Source organism: Mauremys mutica, chromosome 18 (assembly GCF_020497125.1).
Source record: "Mauremys mutica isolate MM-2020 ecotype Southern chromosome 18, ASM2049712v1, whole genome shotgun sequence".
Classification (NCBI taxonomy): Eukaryota; Metazoa; Chordata; order Testudines; family Geoemydidae; genus Mauremys; species Mauremys mutica.
In genome coordinates, this window is record NC_059089.1 from 25,357,966 (window position 1) to 25,378,046 (window position 20,081).

The 20,081-nt window shown below is 51.9% G+C and overlaps 1 protein-coding gene across 1 annotated transcript in view; it reads left to right on the plus strand.

The window, feature by feature from the left end:
* PTGS1 (prostaglandin-endoperoxide synthase 1) overlaps nt 1–20,081 on the plus strand; it is a 33,712-nt gene that overhangs the window by 6,690 nt on the left and 6,941 nt on the right. The window contains exons 3-5 of the mRNA XM_044992981.1: nt 16,533–16,649; nt 17,001–17,141; nt 19,378–19,521. Coding sequence (XP_044848916.1) covers nt 16,533–16,649; nt 17,001–17,141; nt 19,378–19,521 — 402 coding nt within the window. The remainder of the gene's footprint in view (nt 1–16,532; nt 16,650–17,000; nt 17,142–19,377; nt 19,522–20,081) is intronic.

Here is a 20,081-nt window from a genome sequence, read left to right on the forward strand (position 1 = left end):
GGGGTGACTTTACCATCCACACACGAGCAGAGCAAAGAGCCACGCAGCAGCTTCCCGTGACGCAGGCCCAAAGGCTGGGCTGGAGAAATCCAACAGGAATTAGTCCAAGGCCATGGCTACACTTGCAAATTTGCAGCGCTGCAGCAGGGTGTGAAAACACACCCTCTCCAGTGCTGCAAATTGCGGCGCTGCAAAGCACCAGTGTGGTCAAAGCCCCAGCGCTGGGAGCACGGCTCCCAGCGCTGTACATTATTCCCCACAAGGAGGTGGAGTACGGACAGCGCTGGGAGAGCTCTCTCCCAGCACTGGCGCTTTGACTACACTTAGCACTTCAAAGCGCTGCTGCGGCAGCGCTTTCAAGTGCAAGTGTAGCCATAGCCCAAGCTACATCCAGCTGCTGCGAACCCGCTCTCTTGTGGAGAGGTGGGATGGCTTCTGCGGGAGGGCAGGGCACAGACAATGGCAAGAGCGATAGGTTTCTCCTCCAGAGACCAGTTCAAAGCTGGGGTACGTCACAAGGGACATGGTGAATCTGGTGGTGACCATCTCAGTCCTGTAGCTGGTACGAGACTAGCACCATCTGACTGGCACATTCTGCTCAACAGAGCCCAGGAGCCAAATTCACGGCAGGTGGAAGTGAGATCCCCGCCTTGGCATCAGTGGCGTTGCACCTCGTGCTGGGGTACACTCAGCCACTGACTAGAGGTGCATTGGCAGAGCTGTATGGGATGCTCTTGGACAGACTGGGGTGTGTTAATAATGCTCTAAGGGGGTGCTGCAGGAGCTGGGTGTTGGCCCAGGGATTGGTATAGCCAGGGCACGGCCGATCAGACATTAGAGTTGCGGAGGTGGGGCTGGAGGGGGGAATAATGGGTGGAAAAGGCACTCTGCCCATGTCTGTGGCGTTACAGCAGGAGATACAGTGTATTTAGATTTTCAGAAAGCCTTTGACAAGGTCCCTCGCCAAAGGCTCTTAAGCAGTCGTGGGATAAGAGGGAAGGTGCTCTCATGGATTGGTAACTGGTTAAAAGATAGGAAACAAAGGGTAGGTATAAATGGTCAGGTTTCAGAATGGAGAGAGGTAAATAGTGGTGTCCCGCAGGGGTCTGTTTTGGGACCAGTCCTGTTCAATATAGTCATAAATCAGGGGTCGGCAACCTTTGGCACGCGGCTCGCCAGGGTAAGCACCCTGGCGGACCAGGCTGGTTTGTTTACCTGCTGCGTCCACAGGTTGGGCAGATTGTGGCTCCCACTGGCCACAGTTCACTGCTCCTGACCAATGGGGGCTGTGGGAAGCTGCGCCCAGCACATCCCTCGGCCTGTGCCACTTCCCGCAGCCCCCATTGGCCAGGAGCGGCAAACCACAGCCAGTGGGAGCCACGATCGGCCAAACCTGCAGTGTTTCTTCACACAATGCACAGTTAACCTGTGGAACTCCTTGCCAGAGGATGTTGTGAAGGCCAAGACTATAACATGGTTAAAAAAAGAACTAGATAAGTTCATGGAGGATTGGTCCATCAATGGCTATTAGCCAGGATGGGCAGGGATGGTGTCCTTAGCCTCTGTTTGCCAGAAGCTGGGAATGGGCGATGGGGGACGGATCACTTGATGATTCCCTGTTCTGTTCACTCTCTCTGGGGCACCTGGCACTGGTCACTGTTGGAAGACAGGACACTGGGCTATATGGACCTCTGGTCTGGCCCAGTAGGGCCGTTCTTATGTTCTAATCCCTCTCCACCAGAGCCCACGCTGGGCCGGGCAGTGCTGTAACCTGTCACATTTCTGTCCTCCCTGGGAGCAGCTCAGTGCAGCTTCCGCAAACCTGCAAGGCAGGAAGACAACAGGGGCCAAGCCTCATACCAGCCCCCTAGAGAGACTTCCTCAAAGCCCATGGGAAAGCACAGGGCAGCCCGCTGGGCCGGGGCTTTTTACTTCCTAAAAGTTGGTAGAAGAAAGTTTCAAAATAGTTGAGATGCATCTGAGTAATTTCTTCTTCCTGCCTCCCTGCCCCTGTCTGCGGCCAGGGAGCTGGCAGAGGGACTCGTGCTGTGAGACTGCAGAGGAAGGAGGAGGACAGGACTAGTGGCACGCTGGGCCATTGCACCAACCCACCCTCCTATTGTTTGGTGGCCTCTGTGGATCGGGGGTGGGGTGACCTGGGGGCGGGGGAAGAGTCTCTGTTCATTTTCCCTCCAGACAGTCAGTCACCCACACCCATGTCACAAACCACCAACTGGCCATCTCAGCAGACAGGCCAGGGGCTCCCTCCATTCAGAGGATGGGGCCCCCGGAGGGGAACATGCCCCGCCACTGCCCAAGTGACCCTGCCCCATGAACACAGGCCAGCCGGCTGCGGCGCTGCCCGCCAGCATCTCTCACAAGCACTAGCAAGGTCTGAGGAGGGGCTGGGAGGAGGGGAGTGGGTCTGAATCTGCAGTGGCAGCAGCAGGGTGTGCGGTGCTGGGTAAATGGGGCGTGGGCTGGATGTGCTGGGAGGCAGGAACCTCCTGCCTCTAGCTCCCTGACAACCCCTTGCTGGGACTAAGCACTAGTGGGTCTGTTAAAACGTACAGCAGGCAGGCGGGAGCTTTGCGGGATGCTGGGCGTGTCACTCCGCCAGGAGCACAGCTTGGGCAGGAGGGGGCTGCGGTGCGCACATTCAGGGAGGGAACAAGTGCACTCAGAGGTGGGGAGTGGAGCCGACCAGGCAGGAAGTCGTGGGGCTCGGAGGACAGGGTCTGCAAGGGAGTGCGCTGGCTCGGACTGTAGCAGGGTATCTGAGGGCCTGCGTGTCTCTCTGCCGGCTGGAAAACTCCCTCAGTGCTGGCCCCGGTGCAAGCGCCAGTGTTGGGGTGGCCTAGGACCCTGGAGGGTGAGAAGTGCAGGGTGAACATGGACTAGGAGACGTGCAGGGTGAGGGCCTGGGGGGGAAGCTACCAAGTAAGGAACAGGGGAAGGAGACCAACCGCAGGGGGAGAGGAGAAGCTGGAGCTGACCCGGGGAGCTGGGTAGATGAGTGAAGGTGGAGATGAGGGGTGCTGGGAGGTGAGATACTTGAAAAAGGACTTTGGCTCGTCGCTGAAGTGTGAAACCGAGCAGAAAAGGTGGGAAATTTCCCATCTCTGCCACTCCAGGGAAAAGCCAAACTCTCCTCTCAGAGACAGCGCAAGGAATAGCAAGAGCTGATCTGCAGCGTGTTCGAGACTGAGGGAAGCGTTTGCCCAGTAAAGCCGAGGGATTGTTTATTCGTCTGTAAATAATATTCAATAATCCTGGCACCGCACGGCTGGGATGTGGGGAATGGCAGGTTCGTCAGCGTCAGTGGGGTGCATCGGGGCCGCTCTGCAGGCAGGATCTGCTCCCTGTGGATCAGTGGGATTTATTCATTTGTGCTACATGGGAACAATGAGCCATTAACTGCAGCTGGTCTACAGAGGAGGAGAAAGGGAGTCATTGGCCAGATAAGAAGCCAACGCTCCCAAAACATGGGAACCTGCATGCACCCAAAATGTGCATCATGCCCTCTGCTGACCTGTATTTACCCTGTCCCTCTGTGTGTGTGTGTGTGTGTGTGTGTGTGTGTGTGTGTGTGTGTGTCTCTTCCTACTGTATTTTCCACTACATGCATCAGATGAAGTGGGCTGTAGCCCACGAAAGCTTATGCTCAAATAAATTTGTTAGTCTCTAAAGTGCCACAAGTCCTCCTGTTCTGTCCCAGCAGTTTATTCAGATGCCTCGAGATTAAAGAGGGGGGGGGGGGATCATTAAGTGAGAGTGATGGGTCTGAGCCACTTTTTCTTGCCAAGAATTTCATTCCTGTTCAATTTCCTCACCTTCCTCTGCAGTGCTCAGGGGCTCTGAAGTCCAGAGCTACAAGTCGGTCCCAGCTCCATTGTTCGGGCCTGCAGCTCTCACCTAGGCATACGAGGATCTTGTTACAGCTCTGCTGAGATCGGAACGATGATATGTGCATGTTTCTGGGCATTATTCATCATTGTTTCCACTTCTTCACGGTTAAATAATTTGTCCTCCCTGCTATTGTGCTGTTCTGGCTGCCCTCTCCAAGGGGTCTTTGAAGGAAGGCAACGTGCAGGCCAGGGAGCGGCATCATGTCATGTCTGCTCTGCGGGAGGTAGGCAGGCACAGCAAATCGAATTCTTCCTCGGGGCCACATCTGAAGGGCTGCCAGGTAGCACCTCCAACAGCACAACCCAACCTAACCCTACACCACGGTACTGTCAAGCACGGGGCACCAGGCCCAGCATTGGTGTGGGACGGACACTCAGACCCCTCGGCAAAGAGGTGAGAGTGCTACCAGCCCAGACAGACCCAGCGCGAGCTCTACCCAGCAGAATAATGGTTAAGGCAACATATGAGTAACTGTGGCCTTTGCGGCTGCTGGATATTATTGAAGCAAATACCTTCCCCGGGGTATACAAAACAGTCCAATAAAAACAGCAACTGCCGTTCCATGAGTTGGGATTTCAATTCTCATCCTCTAGGTGATGAGAGGTGATCACTACCCGGGGTCAGGAAGAACCCTGCCTGCTGTTACAGTACTGCTGGAAAACACGCATTGTCCGAGCTCATGGTCCTGCCCACCCGTCAGCAGCTCGCAGAGCTCTCGTACTTGGCTCCTTTACTTCATTGCCCTGGGCGGCAACTGCTGTGTGATGTGCTTAGTGCGAGTGGGGAGGGGCTGCCCTTCGGGCCTCGCCACAGACCGGCCCTCTGGCTGTGAACAGCTGCTGCTCCAGTTAGGAGCTGATGGGCTGGACAGCCCCAGGCCTGCCTGCCTTTTCGTGTCCTGGTCTTCATCTCCATGGCCACGCTGGGCTCCCTATTTTTACAGCGACTGTTAGCGATCCTGAGAAGAGACTGCACATTCCTTTGTCATGTATGGTTTCTGCAGGACCTGCCTGTAAGACTAATATTTACAAAGGCTTCCCTCGCGGAGTGCAGCCTGCCAGAACAGGCAGAGCTGCTCTCTGCTCTTAGGTGCGTGGCTACCCTGCCATCCAGGCACAGAACTTGCTGCTGGCCAGAAACCATTTGTCCAGAGATATCTTCATGCTGGCTAGACGTGACACTGGAGCGCAGGGGGCGGTAGTGGTGCTGTCCCATCGCATTCCTCCTAGTGTCCGTCGGTCTGGAGAGAGGAGGGGAGGAGAGCTCAGAGCATGCGTCTTCACTGCAATTAACTTGGGCGGTCGGCCGTGGGGTCTGAGCATGGGTGTTAGTCTAGTGTGGGTGTGAACTGTGACACTGCAAAGTCCTCCCCGAGTTACTGCATCCTCACTCAGGTGTGTCACTAGGACTTGTGAGGGCATATCCCATGGTCCTTTGGGCTGCAGTGAGATGAGCCGCTCCATGGTCCTTTTCCAGGGAACCGGGGGAGAATCCGTCGGTCCTGGGCATATGCAGGGATCGAATCGTGGGAGGTCGACCAGCACTTCAGTGGCTTAGCCTGCATCATCAGTGAAAAGTGGCTGGTTGTCAGCTCGAGTGGAAGCAGCATGCAGCCTGCAACCCCCCAGCCAGGCCTGAAAGCACTAATAAACTTGAGTGAGATGCGTGTGTGTGTGGCGGGGAGGCGGCTGGGCAACAGCCAGCTGAGAGCCTGCGGTACCTGCAGGGAAGAGAGACCCTGAGAGAGCAGGGGGGAGCCATAAGGGCTGGCTCCAACGCTCATTGAAGTCACTGGACAGAGCGATTGACTCCACTGGTCTTCGGATCAGGCCCTGGGGGTGTCAGCTTTGTGCTGCGGGAGGGAGACAAGCCCCGGCAGTTCTGTGCTCTGGATCGGCGATTTGGGGATAATTCAGCCAGTCCTCAAGGAGACACATTTTGGGGCGATTCTGTTCTAGCCAGGCTCTGCTCCTGCACCCATCCACGCAGGCCCTGCGGGCTGGCCCGTTCGGCTGGTTTCAGCTGAGTGGCAAGCTGCCCCAGCGAGTGGCAGGTGGGTCCTGAGCCCAGTCGCGCCAGCTGACACTCATCCCAACAGGACCGTGGCGGGCCAGGTGCTGACTGACACTCTGGCTCCTGAGCTCTTGCAAAGCCTCCAGGGCTCCTCCCTCTCCAGGATAGCTCAGTGGTTTGAGCATTGGCCTGCTAAACCCAAGGCTGAGAGTTCAATCCTTGAGGGGGCTGTTTAGGGATCTGGGGCAAAACATCTGTCTGGGGATTGGCCCTGCTTTGAGCAGGGGGTTGGACCAGATGACCTCCTGAGGTCCCTTCCAATCCTGATATTCTATGATACTCTCACTCCTGTCTTGCTGGAGTGAGAGTAAAGGGCTCAATCTCTGGCAACAGAAGGAGAGGAATCCCCCCTTCAGGGCCTTTCTGTCCTCAACGAATCTGGTCCTCAACGATGTTTCTCAGGGACCATGCCAGTCCCTCACCGGGGTGTTGGCTGACAGCATCACACAGCTGGGGCAGGCTGGTTCCTGTTACTGCAGCACCTTACGTTCGAAGAGCCCTTGGGCTGAGCCACTGCCTGTTTCTGTTGTTTCTCTGTGGGTTCGGATGTCACGCGCTGGTTCCCATTAATTCAAACCTTTCATCCTTATTTTTAAAAACATATAAATTGGAGCCTCAAGGCCCAAACCAGCCAAGCATCCCTAGTTTCACAGCATCGAAGAAACACAATACTCAACATCTGCCGAACAGTTGGGAGACCTGGAATCTCATTGAGTTTAGCAGCTACGAGACCAAAGGCTCACTATGCACTGGAACGTGTATACAGCAAAAGGGCATTGCATCACACCAGCTGCCTTTAACATGCGTTCAAGGAAGTCTCTGAACCATGCTAATTATAACTATCTCTGGCTTGCGTCTCTATCTACCATCAAAGCATTGTACAAACCAGGAATGTTCCATTGAGCAACCTCCGGGCCCTACATGCTGCGCTCCCTGACTCACCCTCATGTTGAGTTGGCCATGGCTCTCAGGGAGGATATTGTCCCCTGATGGAAATTTTGAACGGTGACCACTGCGTGTCCACCCAGCTATCCTCCCACCGAAGAGCTGATGCAGCTCAGAACTGCAGTTTGGAAGAGGCCATCGCGGGGTGGAGAGGAGGAAGTTCTAAACACAGGCTTACAGACAGGGAATGACTTGGGGCGTAAGTGAGAGCATGACCCCAGTTATGGAGAATCTCAGGAATGGGATGGAGGCGGCAGTGATGGAACTCCTGCAACAGATCCTCTCTGCTTGCTGGAAACTGTCTGTATGTGAGACTCTCCCCCAACCTCCTCCCTCCACTGGCATGTGCTGCTCTCCGCCTCCTCATGAATTCAGCCCATCTGTGAGAATTCCCAGCCCAGGCAACTCAACGAGCTGCCCATGGACATAAGCCCAAGCCAGCACCTGGCACCATTCAGAGCATGTTGCAGAACGCACCTGTTTGACCTGGCTTGGAAGCCTGCTTGCATCAAAATCCCACAGCTACGCAGCTCACTGCCATGCTCTTGCTGGCTGGCTAAATTGGGAGTGGTCCATGCCCAGACTCTGTTCTTGTGTAACTTCAAAGGACTCCGGATTTACACCCGAGAGCAGAATGAGAGCAGAACATGGCCCGAAATGCTTTACCCATCACATACTGGGTCAGACTTTGCAAAACGGTGAACTGTGCACTGAACTGTGCACTTCGCCCCTGGCGAAGATGTGGGAAGTTTTCTCTCTGTATTCCCGTGCCCCTTGTGCCACTCATGAGTGGACAGGCTGTCATCTCCCCAGACTCTTCTGTTCTCCTGGTTACTTGTGAGAGATGTTTCTTTTCCTCCAATGGCTGTTCTTCCAGGCAGACCTAGCGGCTCAGCAGGGGAGCTTCGTTCCCAAGCTGGCTCTGTGTTGCTGACAGAAATAGGTCGCTCCTGTCTGTGTGGTTTGGGGTTTTTTAAGTGTACTGACAGATACACTTCTAGAGTGCAAAAATACAGCTCTAGGCGCATCCCAAAGCGTGTTGGAACAGACATAGACCTAAATCAGGTTTTCAGAAGTTAACACATTGCAGACAAAGCAGCTCATGCTCTGGCCGGGATTTAGCCTATAGACTGGAATAAGACACCAAAGACACTGCTTCCTCTCCCAGTGCTTGTAGGAAGGTGTGACACCCACTCTTCCCAGTCCCACTCTTACCTGGTCCTGGTCACATGACCTGGGTCAGGGTTACAAAGGTTATACCCTGGCCACATGGCAAGAGAGTCATCGAATCATAGAACCGTAGGGCTGGAAGGGAGCTTGGGAAATCATCAAGTGCAGCCCCCTGTGCTGACGCAAGACCAAGGAACCCTAGATCTTCCTTAACAGGTTTGTCCAACCTGTTCTTCAAAACCTCCAGTGATGCGGATTCCACAACCTCCCCTGGAAGCCTGGGCCAGAGCTTAACTAGCCTTAGAGTTAGCAAGTTTTTCCTAATATCGAACCTAAACTGCCATTGCTGCAGATTAAGCCCATTACTTTTTGTCCTACCTTCAGTGGACATGGAGAACAATTGATCACAACACTAACAGCTCTTAACATATTTAAAGACTTATCAGGTCTCCCCACCCCAGGCTTCTTTGCTCAAGACTAAACATGTCCAGTTTTTTAGCCTCTCCCCACAGGGCAGGTTTTCTTAACCTTTTATAATTTTTGTTGCTCTCTAAACTCTCTCCTATTTGGCCACATCTTTCCTAAAATGTGGCACCCAGGATTGGACACAGTGCTCCAGCTGAGCCCTCACCAGTGCCGAGTAGAGCAGGACAGCTACCTCCCAAGTCTTACATACAACATTTCTGTTAATACACCCCAGAATATTAGCTATTTTTCAATGGCATCACATCGTTGACTCATATTCAGTTTGGGATCCACTCTAACTCCCAGATCCTTCTCATCAGTACTGCCGCCTAGCCAGTTATTCCCCATCTTGCCATCATGCATTGGATTTTTCCTTCCTATATGAAGTGCTTTGCATTTATCTTTATTGTCACAGTATCACCAACCCCTGAGGTTCAAAAATCACAAGACAGCCCCTCCTCCCCCAAATCATATATTGGCTTAAAACTTACAAGATTTTTTAAATTATTCTTTTATTTACCTTTTGTTGGTTTTGAGCCTTGCAGGCAGGGCAGGGAGGGGTGTCACATTTTCAAGGTTTTCTCCACAACCATCAGGGCTAGAAACTTTGAACTTTTGTAAATGGAAGCTGAGATTCTCTCAGTCACATGACTCCAAGAGCTAGGGGTTGTTTTTTTAGTAAAACACAAAACACTGCAAGAGTTGGCAACACTGGCATCAGGATCCACTGACAGCAGTGGGTACTGTTCAACCGCCAAGGTTTGTGCAGTTTGCCTTTCAGTAACTCCAGGCCGCTGGGAGCCAGTAGAGACAAAAATGGATGAAAGCTAGAGCTGGAAGAAGGTCATTGGGCAGCAAGGGATGGCAGTTGTGTGTGTCTAGAGGTGGAATATGAAGCGTGGTGTCTAATGCTCAGCATGAGGACTCAGGATGCGGGCTCTGCTCTGAGTTCTGTCCCTATGTGACTGTGCACAAGTCACTGCACCTCTCTGTGCCAATCTCCTCATATACAAAACGTGAATAATGCCCTGACACTGGGACATCGTGAGGACTAATAAGCATTTGTTGAGTGCTTTGAGAGCCTTGGACAAGTGTCATGATAGAAGGCAATGGACCATCATTGTCCTACAGGAGAACGGAATGTCACGGGCTGTTCGTTCATCTTGTGCCAGGGGATGAGCGTAACAGACCATTTTCCATGGGGAGAGCTCAGCTTGCCTGTACTCGTCTTCCTCCTGACATGCCTGGTGAGTGGATCGTGCTGAACTATCTGTCAGAGCCCTTTGAGTTTGCCTTGCGGATTGTTGACACGTGTCCCCACGGCTGATTTCAGAGACCACAGGCTCTCTGGCCCCAGTTCTCAGTTCCTGGCCTGTGTTCTTGGAGCAGCCAGGGGTTGGGTGGGAATGTCCTGCCTCAGGCCTGCTCTAAGTGACACCTGAGCTGCCTGTGGCTCTGCACCAGAGGCAAAGGAGACGTGTGGGAAAGCATGGGGCTTTGGCTACTCCCTCTTCCGTCTCCTACGCCAGGACTGGGAGTGGGGTGGGTACAGAGCTGTCCCAGCAGCTCTCTGCTGGCCAGGAACCTGCTGAAAGGGCAGGAATTCACCAGGGGCTCTTGCCACACAGTTTAAGGCTTCCTTATGGGACCAAAGCAGCAGAAAGGAGCCTCAGAGCAAACGTGAATCAGGCCCTCTTTGTCTGCAGTAATTTGACCCAGTCACGTGTCGCTGGTGCTGGCTAAACTATTTTTCATAGAGAAACAGATGGTGAACAGCACAAAAAGGTGACTGGCTTACAGCATGTCTGTATTTCCCAATACTAGATGCCTCACGGGCCCTCCAGTCCAATTGTACGATCACGCAGCTTTACGACGTGTTTAAGCTGCGAGAACAGACAACATAAAACCAGCTGCTACTGCACAGACCTAACATGTTAGGCTGGGTGGACCAGTGATAAAACAGGAAAAGACAGATGAATGGGGAAAGAGGATTGGAGGGGAAAGAAAAAGAGGAGTGTTGGGTGGAACGGAGATCTGGCATTCTTTGAACCAACTCAACATTTTTGATCCAAATGTGTCTAGAAACAGGGTCCAAATTTCTTCAGATATTGCTCTCCGTGGCCACGATAAGCTATTCTTTCTTTGGCTGCCAACTCAGACAGGTCTGAAGCCGAGGTGACTCAATGAACGTGACACTGCTCTGGGATCATGCTGTGTGGAAAGGGGAGATTTGGCAAACCCCGGTGGCTAAGGACAGTGCCATCCTGGGTTTTAGACGCTGCTCTGCCTTGGGACATGCTCTCTACACAAGCTGCTGCAGGACTGTGCAAAGGCCCCTCAATGACATCACTGTTTGGTTGTGGGGTTAGTGTTTAAACAGGGATCACATTTGTTTCCAGTTCATTGTCTACCACCAGATGTGGAGTAATCCGGAGCAATCCAAAGAGTAGCAGAAATATTCAGCCTTTGCCTTGGAGAGCCCCTTTAAGATGTCCAGTGTTTATGAACAAAGACTGTTTACATAGGCTTGGAGTCACTCCACCACGCCTGCAGTTAAAACATCCTCCCAGACATGGGAAAGTTGGAACAGCCCTTCTTTCTGGCTGTTTTTATTCTGATCCAACCATTACACTTCCTGGCCCTTGGGAGTTTACTGTACCCCAACTTTATCGCTTCTCAGGAACTTTGCTTGGGATGAGGTAGAAGCCCAGGATAAAGGTGACAGTTCTGGGCTTGGGGGTGCTCGGTCGGAGAGGAGAACTATAGTGCAGTGTTATGACGGCTGTTCACAGGAAACGTGTGATGAACCACTGTCATCCAGGTGGCTGCTGCCAGGCTTTAGGGGTCATTTCCAAGGAGGGTTGGGCTCCCAGCTCCCATTGCCTTTCAGTAGGGGACGGGCGCCTACCTGCCCCCTGCGCCTTTGGAGATCTCGCTCTCGGCGAGAGGGATGGAAGGAGAAGCAGATGCTTTTGTTGTGGACATTCACAGCCCTGATCTTTCCAGGCCAGCTGCTCAGTGGGTACAGACTGGCAGAATTCTGTTAGCTTCAATGGACCCCCAGGGAGGTACAGCAGCTGAGAGACAATGATCCCTAACAAGCACTTCAGGGGCTGAGGGTCTCACATCTCTGTTCCCCAAATGGGTTTCTCGTTGAGTCTGGCAATCGAGAACTGTTGCGTTACCACTGAGTGCGGGAATGAGATGAACTTCTGCTAAGGGACAGCTGAGATTTGGACTGGTTTCTCTTTGGGGCTTCAGATAATTCTAACACTTGACCCAGTGTTACTGGGGAAAGGGAAAAACAGATCTGTGCTTGCAACCAAGGAGAGTCCTAGCAATTGTCAACACAGCACCCTCCACCAGTATCACCCCAATCATGCCCTGACCTTGAGGGAAGGGATGATCACAAGAGGTCTGTGATTCCAAAGGCTGTTTGTATCATGTCTCAACTGTGTTTGTTGAGGTCTTAACTGAAGCAGGTTTGTCTAGAGCTGAATTACTCCAAAAAAGGGAAACCTTCCAGTAACACCCATTGTTCCATGTTCTCTGTGTATATATTGTGACAGACCCAGGCCAGTGGGGTACAGGAGTCTGGTAGAAGGCAAATATACTGGTCACTGACTGAGTAGTTTTCTGTTCCCTGAGTGACCAGAGCAGGGGCTGCACTAGAGTAATCAGGAACCTGCTAGAACCAATTAAGGCCGACAGGCTGATTAGAACACCTGCAGCCAATCAAGGCAGGCTAATCAGGGCACCTGGGTTTAAAAAGGAGCTCACGCCAGTCATGGGGGGTGGGGAGCCAGAGGAGAGGAAGCGCGTGTGAGGAGCTGGGAGCAAGAGGCACAAGGAGCTGAGAGGGTGAGGGTGTAGCTGCTGGAGGACTGAGGAGTACAAGCGTTATCAGACACCAGGAGGAAGGTCCTGTGGTGAGGATAAAGAAGGTGTTTGGAGGAGGCCATGGGGAAGTAGCCCAGGGAGGTGTAGCTGTCATGCAGCTGTTACAGGAGGCACTATAGACAGCTGCGATCCACAGGGCTCTGGGCTGGAACCCGGAGTAGAGGGTGGGCCCGGGTTCCCCCCAAACCTCCCAACTCCTGATCAGACACAGGAGGAGTTGACCCAGACTGTGGGGAAGATCACTGAGGTGAGCAAATCTGCCAGTAAGCGCAGGACCCACCAAGGTAGAGTAGGAACTTTGTCACAATATACATCTTCCTATTGTATTTTCCACTGCATGCATCTGATGAAGTGGGCTGTAGCCCATGAAAGCTTATGCTCAAATAAATTTGTTAGTCTCTAAGGTGCCACAAGAACTCCTGTTCTTTCTTCCAGAAATTGCTTCCTCTCCAGTCTCCACTACTGTCTCCTGGAAAAAAAACCAACTGCATTTAGCCTTTCCTCACAGGACAAGGCGCTTGCAGAGCTAATTTGCATTGAAAATCCTTAACCAAATTTCCATGTGCTGTAGCCTCTCAAACGCCCCTTTGACAACAGTACCCCTGTTCAAGTCATTCTGATTTGTTTAAGGTTTCCAGTGGCTCGGGACTCGGCCGTAATTCCACCCACGCATTGACACATTCAGGAGGAGGCTGCGGTGGAGCACGCTTGCACGCAACAGTCAGAGCTGACTGGATTGAGCAATTAACCCTTCCAACTCCCCTGTTTCCTCCCCCCATCACCCATCCACTCTCTGGCTGCTTCCTCTCAAATCTTTATCCCTTGCTCTGTCCTTGTTTGTCTAGCGTAGATTGCAGGGAATGTGGCCTATCTATGTTTGCAAATTTATGGTGCTAAAAAGTGATTGATAAAGGAGCTTGCAGCTGTCTTTGTCATGCATGGGCAGATTAACAGGGATTTACCAACTTCTTCCACCGAGGTCCCCCAAGAGACATCAGACAGGCTGGCTTCACACCTAGGACGCGAGGTGCCCTAGCAGCATAAGGGTCCTGCCCCCACAGCCAGGCAGCCCCCTGCCTGGTTTATGCTGCTGAAGACAAGGCTGTGCAAAGCAGGGTCCTGCTGTTGCAAAACGTGGCACATTGTCTTAAAGAGGGTTTCTGCCTCCGGGGGGGAAGCTTTTCATTTATGCAACAATTCTATCCCTAGGGGAGTCTCTCTCTCTAGCTGGAACCAGCTCCTGCTTGTAGCTTCCCAGGCACCCTTGCACCCATCCCACTGGCTGAGGGTCACAAGCAGGCCGGCTCCAGGTACCAGCTAAAGAAGCAGGTGCTTGGGGAGGCCAATACCAAGGGGCGGCACTCTGGCCGCTATAGGGGCGGCACATCAGCGGCGGGTCCCTCAGTCCCTCTCAGAGCGAAGGACCTGGTGCCGAATTGCTGCCGAAGAGTGGAGCGGCGACCGTGGCTTTTTTTTTTTTTGGCCACTTTGGGTGGCAGAAAACCTGGTCACAAGGAGGATGGACTGCTGCACCCTTGGGCAGGGTGCAGCTTTGACATGACGATCCTGAGACATGCTGAACAACTGGAAATCTTCCTGGCACTAATCCCAGTTCAGGCCCCGACACCCTGTGCAGCCCTAGACAAGTCACCTCCCAGCTCTCTGCCTGAGTTTCCCCCCTGTGAAATGAGATAATGCCAGAAGGATCCATTAGTCAAAGTGGGAGGACACCAATCACTACTACGGGTATAATAGCCCCTGAGGAAGTGCACTGGCCCCTTAATAGCCTCCAGCGCTGGGCATGTGCTCAGTATCAATGTCAGAATTGATACAAAACCTCCCCAGGGAAGCAATGGGTGGGGGGGATGCAAGATGCCTTGAAAGCAACAGCCCCCTGAAGTCCTTGGGTGTGTCTGGCCCCAGAGCGGGGATGGTAACAGCATCCGCAGTTCAGCAGCACTCAGGCTGCATTTCACATTCTTTTCCTGTGCTCTGATTTTACAGGGCAGTGAGGATATTACTTCAGCCCAGGGCAGATTTGGTTAATAACCCAGAGCTCCGAGTCCTGACCGTGCCCGGGTCTATGCACGCACAGCAAACCCCACTGCAGCTCCTGCGGGCCAGTCCCTGCTTCTCTGCCACTCGCCAGCTTTACACGGAGGATACTGCAGTGCCCAAAATGCCTCCCATGCACCAGCTGGGAGCTGCGGGAGTTCTTATCATTGGGAGCAGAGCATAGGCCCTGTATTGTGTCTCTGATTCCCTTTAGCCTGGTTTCCTGGGAGCTCATTAGCACATGGGTAGATTAAGTCAAAACTCTTTGCATGGAGCATTCATGTGGAGAGGTGTAGCTCAGTGGTTTGAGCACTGGCCTACTAAACTCAGGGTTGTGAGTTCAATCCCTGAGGGGGCCATTTAGGGAACTGGGTTAAAAATCTGTCTGGGGATTGGTCCTGCTCTGAGCAAGGGGGTTGGACTAGATGACCTCCTGAGGTCCCTTCCAACCCTGAAATTCTATGAAGACACAGGAAACTATCGTGCCTTCTTCCCAGCTCTGAGCTGTGCTCTCAGGCAGAAACCTGAGAATCCATTGATGCACAACATTGGTTCTAGCCACGATGCAGAATGTTGGTTCTAGCCATTTATCTTTCCCTCACAACGCAGCAGCATCCTGCTGCCTACTTGGGGCAGGACAAATTGCTGTGAAGAATTAAAAAGAAAATGTAAAAACGGCCCCTGGTCTGACATGGGACTATCTGCCAGACCACAGGAGGTTGCAGCAGGGTATGGGTCTCCTCTGGCCTCATTCCCTGCTGTGTCACATCACCCCTGGAGTGACTTGCTGTGGGTAAATTTTCAATGAACATCCTTTAGCCGTTGTGATTCTGTGTGGGATGCAGGATATTCTGGGGAGCGCTGGCTCACTTATCTCCAGCCTCCAGACATCATGGCATGTGACTAAGCCTCCTGTTTCAAAGGAAGTGACCCTGCCCAGGGGATGGAGATAGGAGAAACAACCCAACAAGTAGCCACTTCCATCCATTCATAATAAGGAAGGGGTGCTGGGGAGCTGCAGCTTCTGGTGTTTCTGCTAACAAGATATTTTAGGCTAATTAATTCCCTTGGCATGATAACCTAGAGGGCTGGCCTGATCACACAGCAGACCAGACACTGGGAGCATAATATGTGACCTTACAGTTAGATCACTCAACCACTAGAGGTCACAGTGTGCTGGATAGAGCTTTAGACAGGGTGTGGCCCCTGGTAAACAAAGGGGACCAAGCTGGACTCAAGCTGTGTGGAAGTCTGTTTGTGGCTGTAACCATTTCCTTTAATAAAGGCCTCCTATTTCAACTGGACAGTGATTCCCTATAGCATGGCAAACAGCAAAGGAGAGGTGGAACCATTGCACCCAGACTGCCCCTTTCAGGCAGGTGGGGGGAATCTGGGCACACATACTTAGCATGCCTCTGTAAGGACGTGGTGCTGATATCAGCTAGTGCAGAACTTTGCTCCTCCCTGTACATATTTCTGCCACGCCAGTACAGTAAATCATAATAAAATCTGCTTTACAGGCACAAAACTTGAAAGCCTCCAGGGGGCTTAAGAGAAATAGCTGAAAACAAAGTACTGGGCATTATATGTAGGTAGTGGGGGAGCCCCTTTTCTCCCTGCCTTGCTTGACCCATCAAGTAACTCTCCAGCTCCAGCCAAGGTATATTTCTCTTCCTCCGCCCAGGAATGCATGATCATGCACTGACTATTGTAGGGCAAATGCTGCTTACCTCACTCTGCAGCCTGGTGGCCTTTGATTGGATTCCTTACTCCACGTGTGCTTTCTAGGAATGTCCTGGTTGGAATCTCTGCAGTGAATGGTATTCGCAGCTAAGCACCTGGGTCAACTTCATCTCCCAAGGTCTAGATGCCACTGGGCTGAAGCAGGACTTAAGTGGTACCTCAAGCTGGTTCTCTGCTCACGGGCAAATGTCACTCCATGGTGACCGAGGAGCTGACAAATCAAGTGATGTCCATGGGTTAACAATGAAACCTCTCTCTCCCTCTTCCCCTAGTGAATCCGTGTTGTTATTACCCATGTCAGAACAAAGGGGTGTGCATGAGGGTCGGCAGGGAAAGCTACGAATGCGACTGCACCCGGACCGGTTACTTCGGCATTAACTGCACTTTGCGTAAGTTCACCCTCCCTCTCTGCCTTTGGGTGAAAGTCTGGGGGCAAGGTAGAAAAACAGCAGCTTCTGCAAGAGGCTTAATTCAACTACACGTGTAGGAGGTTGGAGCTAATCCCAGCTCAAAACACTGCCCATAGGGCTCTCCCAGAGCCACACGGAGTGGCAAGGCACTCAGACAATGGAACACAAGTTTGGAGCATTGTTCCATAAGCATATGCTCTTACTGGCTGACCGCGTGCTGGTGCCAGCAGGACTTGGTTAGCCAACAGCAACTGAGAGCTGATTGGCCATTTAGCAGCTGTCACTAGAAAGGAAAGTGTTAATGTAAAGCAATTTGCTGTTTCCTCCCAGCTGAGTTTTGGACACGACTCCACGTTATGATAAAGCCAAGCCCGGCCTTCTATCACTTCATCCTGACTCACTTCAGGTGGCTTTGGAACATCATCAATAACACCTTCGTTAGGGACACGCTGATGAGACTGGTGCTAACAGGTGAGGCTAGGCTCTTTGGTGGGAATGTTTAAATGAAAGTCCACCCTTGGCTTTGGCCACTGGGGTTCAAAGTGTGTCTTCATTCTCAGGGCACTGCTGAGATCTCTCTGTGCACCTGCTGCCCCAGTCAGGCTACTTTTCTTGTTCTCGTTGTGTTTTCGTAAAGCAGACATAATCCATTTGCCCTTGCAGAATGAGGCAGTGTGTCCAGTGGGTGGAGTAGCAGGAACTGAGGCAGAACTCCTGAGTTCCAGCCACAGCTCTGGGGGAGGAGTGAGGTCTAGGGGCCGGAGAGGGAACTGGGACTCAGAACTCGTCGGTTCTGTTCCACCAGTGACTCGCTGTGACAGCAGCAGAGCCGTGTGGGGAGAACCCAAGCCTGGCTTAGCAGTGGGGCCATGGGTAAGCTTCACAATCAAATTAATTGTCAGACGAATATCGGCACTGTGATTCAGCAGGTGCTAACTTACCTCATATGCTCCGGAAAGGCCCCTACTCACATGTTTTGGGCAGAACTGAATTGTAGAGTTAATTTTTTTCCTATCAAATAAAATTGTGTTACAAGCTAAACATGTTATTTTAAACCTAACTGATGTTAATTGGAAGCTGAATAAATCTGAAAAAGTTGGCTCAGCAGAGCACTAATAATTGTTAAAAGACTAGTGCTGCAAAAATGGCAATCTAAAAATCGACCAGCAATTGACTGCAGCATGGACACTGTCTGCTTGGCCAGCATGGAAAGCCTTATATAACACAACAGAAAGACCGCAGGAAACTTCTCAGTGCTATGGGATGCTTTCTTGAAAGTATGTGAATAATCCTATTAAATCCATGGGCCCCCCACTTGCCTCCTCTTTCTCTCTTCCCATTTCCCCATCCCCCCATTTCTATCCCCCTCCTCCGAACCTGGTTTCTGCTCTTTATCTTATCTTAGTAATTTTACTTTAGTTGGATTTTTATAAACAAGTTTATAAAAGTGTGGTAACCTGCATAATACAAATAATTGATTTAAATTTTAAGTTCTGATAGAAGTTTCGTATAGTATGTTTGTTGTTTCTGTAAATGCACTTTAAAAAGTTAATAGAAAAAAACCAACAACATTAAAAGGTTTACAATATGCAGCTCTCCGTGTTCAGAAAGGCACGTAATCAGCATGGCCAACTGCCTGTGGTGTTCTGGCAGCAGGGACAGCTAGCACCGGGAGAATTGTCTTAGCAAACCATAAACCCTTTACTCACTCATGCCGCAAAGTTTATCATCTTGCATAAATATTTTGGTTTAGCTCCTTGGAGCTATGCAGCAGGACAGGTCTGTGGCTCTGTTGCCATTCTAATGGGATATTTTTCTCAAACACTGTGTGATTCATCAAGGAATCCACTTTGAACGAGAAGCAGAGAGAATAATATAACTTCTCACTTTGCATCCCTTAGGGGGAATCAAGGCATTTTAAAGGCTAAGTGTAAAAGGTCAGGGAAGAGAGACAAACTCCCAATAGCAGAGCACAACCCACCCAAAGCAGAGCAAGGCTCAGCACAGAACCTTTTTCTTTTCTTCCTTTTATTAATGACTCAGTTGAGGGTCCCTGAGAAGGAAGTGAGAGTACTGACTTGAGACAGGTGTAGCACAAACAGGTGGTGTGCCTCATCCCATACACAGAGCTCTGCTGATACCCTTCGATCCCAATCCACCACCTCCCTGCTATCCTAGCCCTGGGCTCCCCACACACAGGCTGCTCTGCTGATGCATGTCACCAGCAGTAAATATTAAATCAGTGGTTCACTAGCCACAATGAACCCCTGCAATTGTGTGTTCATTAGAAACAAATAGTTGAGTTGCTAGTTAAAGGAGAACAGCAAAAAAACTTTTGTGAAGGTTGCTCAACTCCAGATCAGGGACAGAAGCGATATTTACATTTTCAAAGGAAGATGCTCACAGATCAGTTCCCCTTTTACTTACCTGCTTGTATCCGAGTTCAGGAACCTGCATTCCCCCTGAAAAGGCTTCACAAGAAAACAAACCCATGCATATCCCTGCAGTGTCTCCCCCTCCTGCCTGTGTCCCACCCTTTCCCACTCCTCCACCCTGTTGTGTGTGTATGCAGTGCCACAACTAGCCAGGCCATGTCATCCTGGTGCTGCTCCAGGGACAGGTACACGAGGGAACCACCCAGAGCAGAATGAACATATCTGTGTTAGGATTGCCCGGCTGCAGGTGACTTTCTTCCCTCTCCTTTCAGTCCGGGCCAATCTGATCCCAAGCCCCCCCACGTATAACTCAGCATATGGATATATCAGCTGGGAAGCCTATTCCAACGTAAGCTATTTCACCCGGGTCCTTCCGCCTGTACCTGATGACTGTCCGACTCCTATGGGAACCAGCGGTAAGTGCCTGTCTCAGCAAAGACCACGCTCAGGATGTCCGTAAACCTGGGCGCCGGAGTCTCCTTGCACTTTGTTTTGCGGTGGCAGCACTGTAGTAACGCCCCGTGTGATGCCTTCTCAATCCCAATCCAGTCACCCCTGCCAGCTGCTCCAGCAGAGGCAGAGCTCTGGCTATGCATATTGCACAGGCTGCTGGCCCTGGCACCTCGAGGGGTCATTAGCTCCCACTCCTTCCTGGAGTTTCACTGTAATGGAAGAACAGCTACTAAAAATCAAGGCCACTCCTGGCACCCATCTGAGGGAAGTGCTGTCCCCACAAGTCAATCCAGCACACCAAGCATCCCTGCCCCCTGCAGCCCCTTGGAGCGTAGGCTCCCACTGCACGCCCAGGGGAGTTAACTAGCGTGACCCCTGCAGTCTGGAGCCTGGCACCGAACCCCTACTCCCAGCCCCAGAGGGGACGGGGGTCAATGCTCCTCTGATTACCAGGAGAGTGAGTGGAATTCCTCCCCCTCCCCCAAGGGCCTGAGAGCGCCCACCCTAGGGAGGGGCCTGCAGA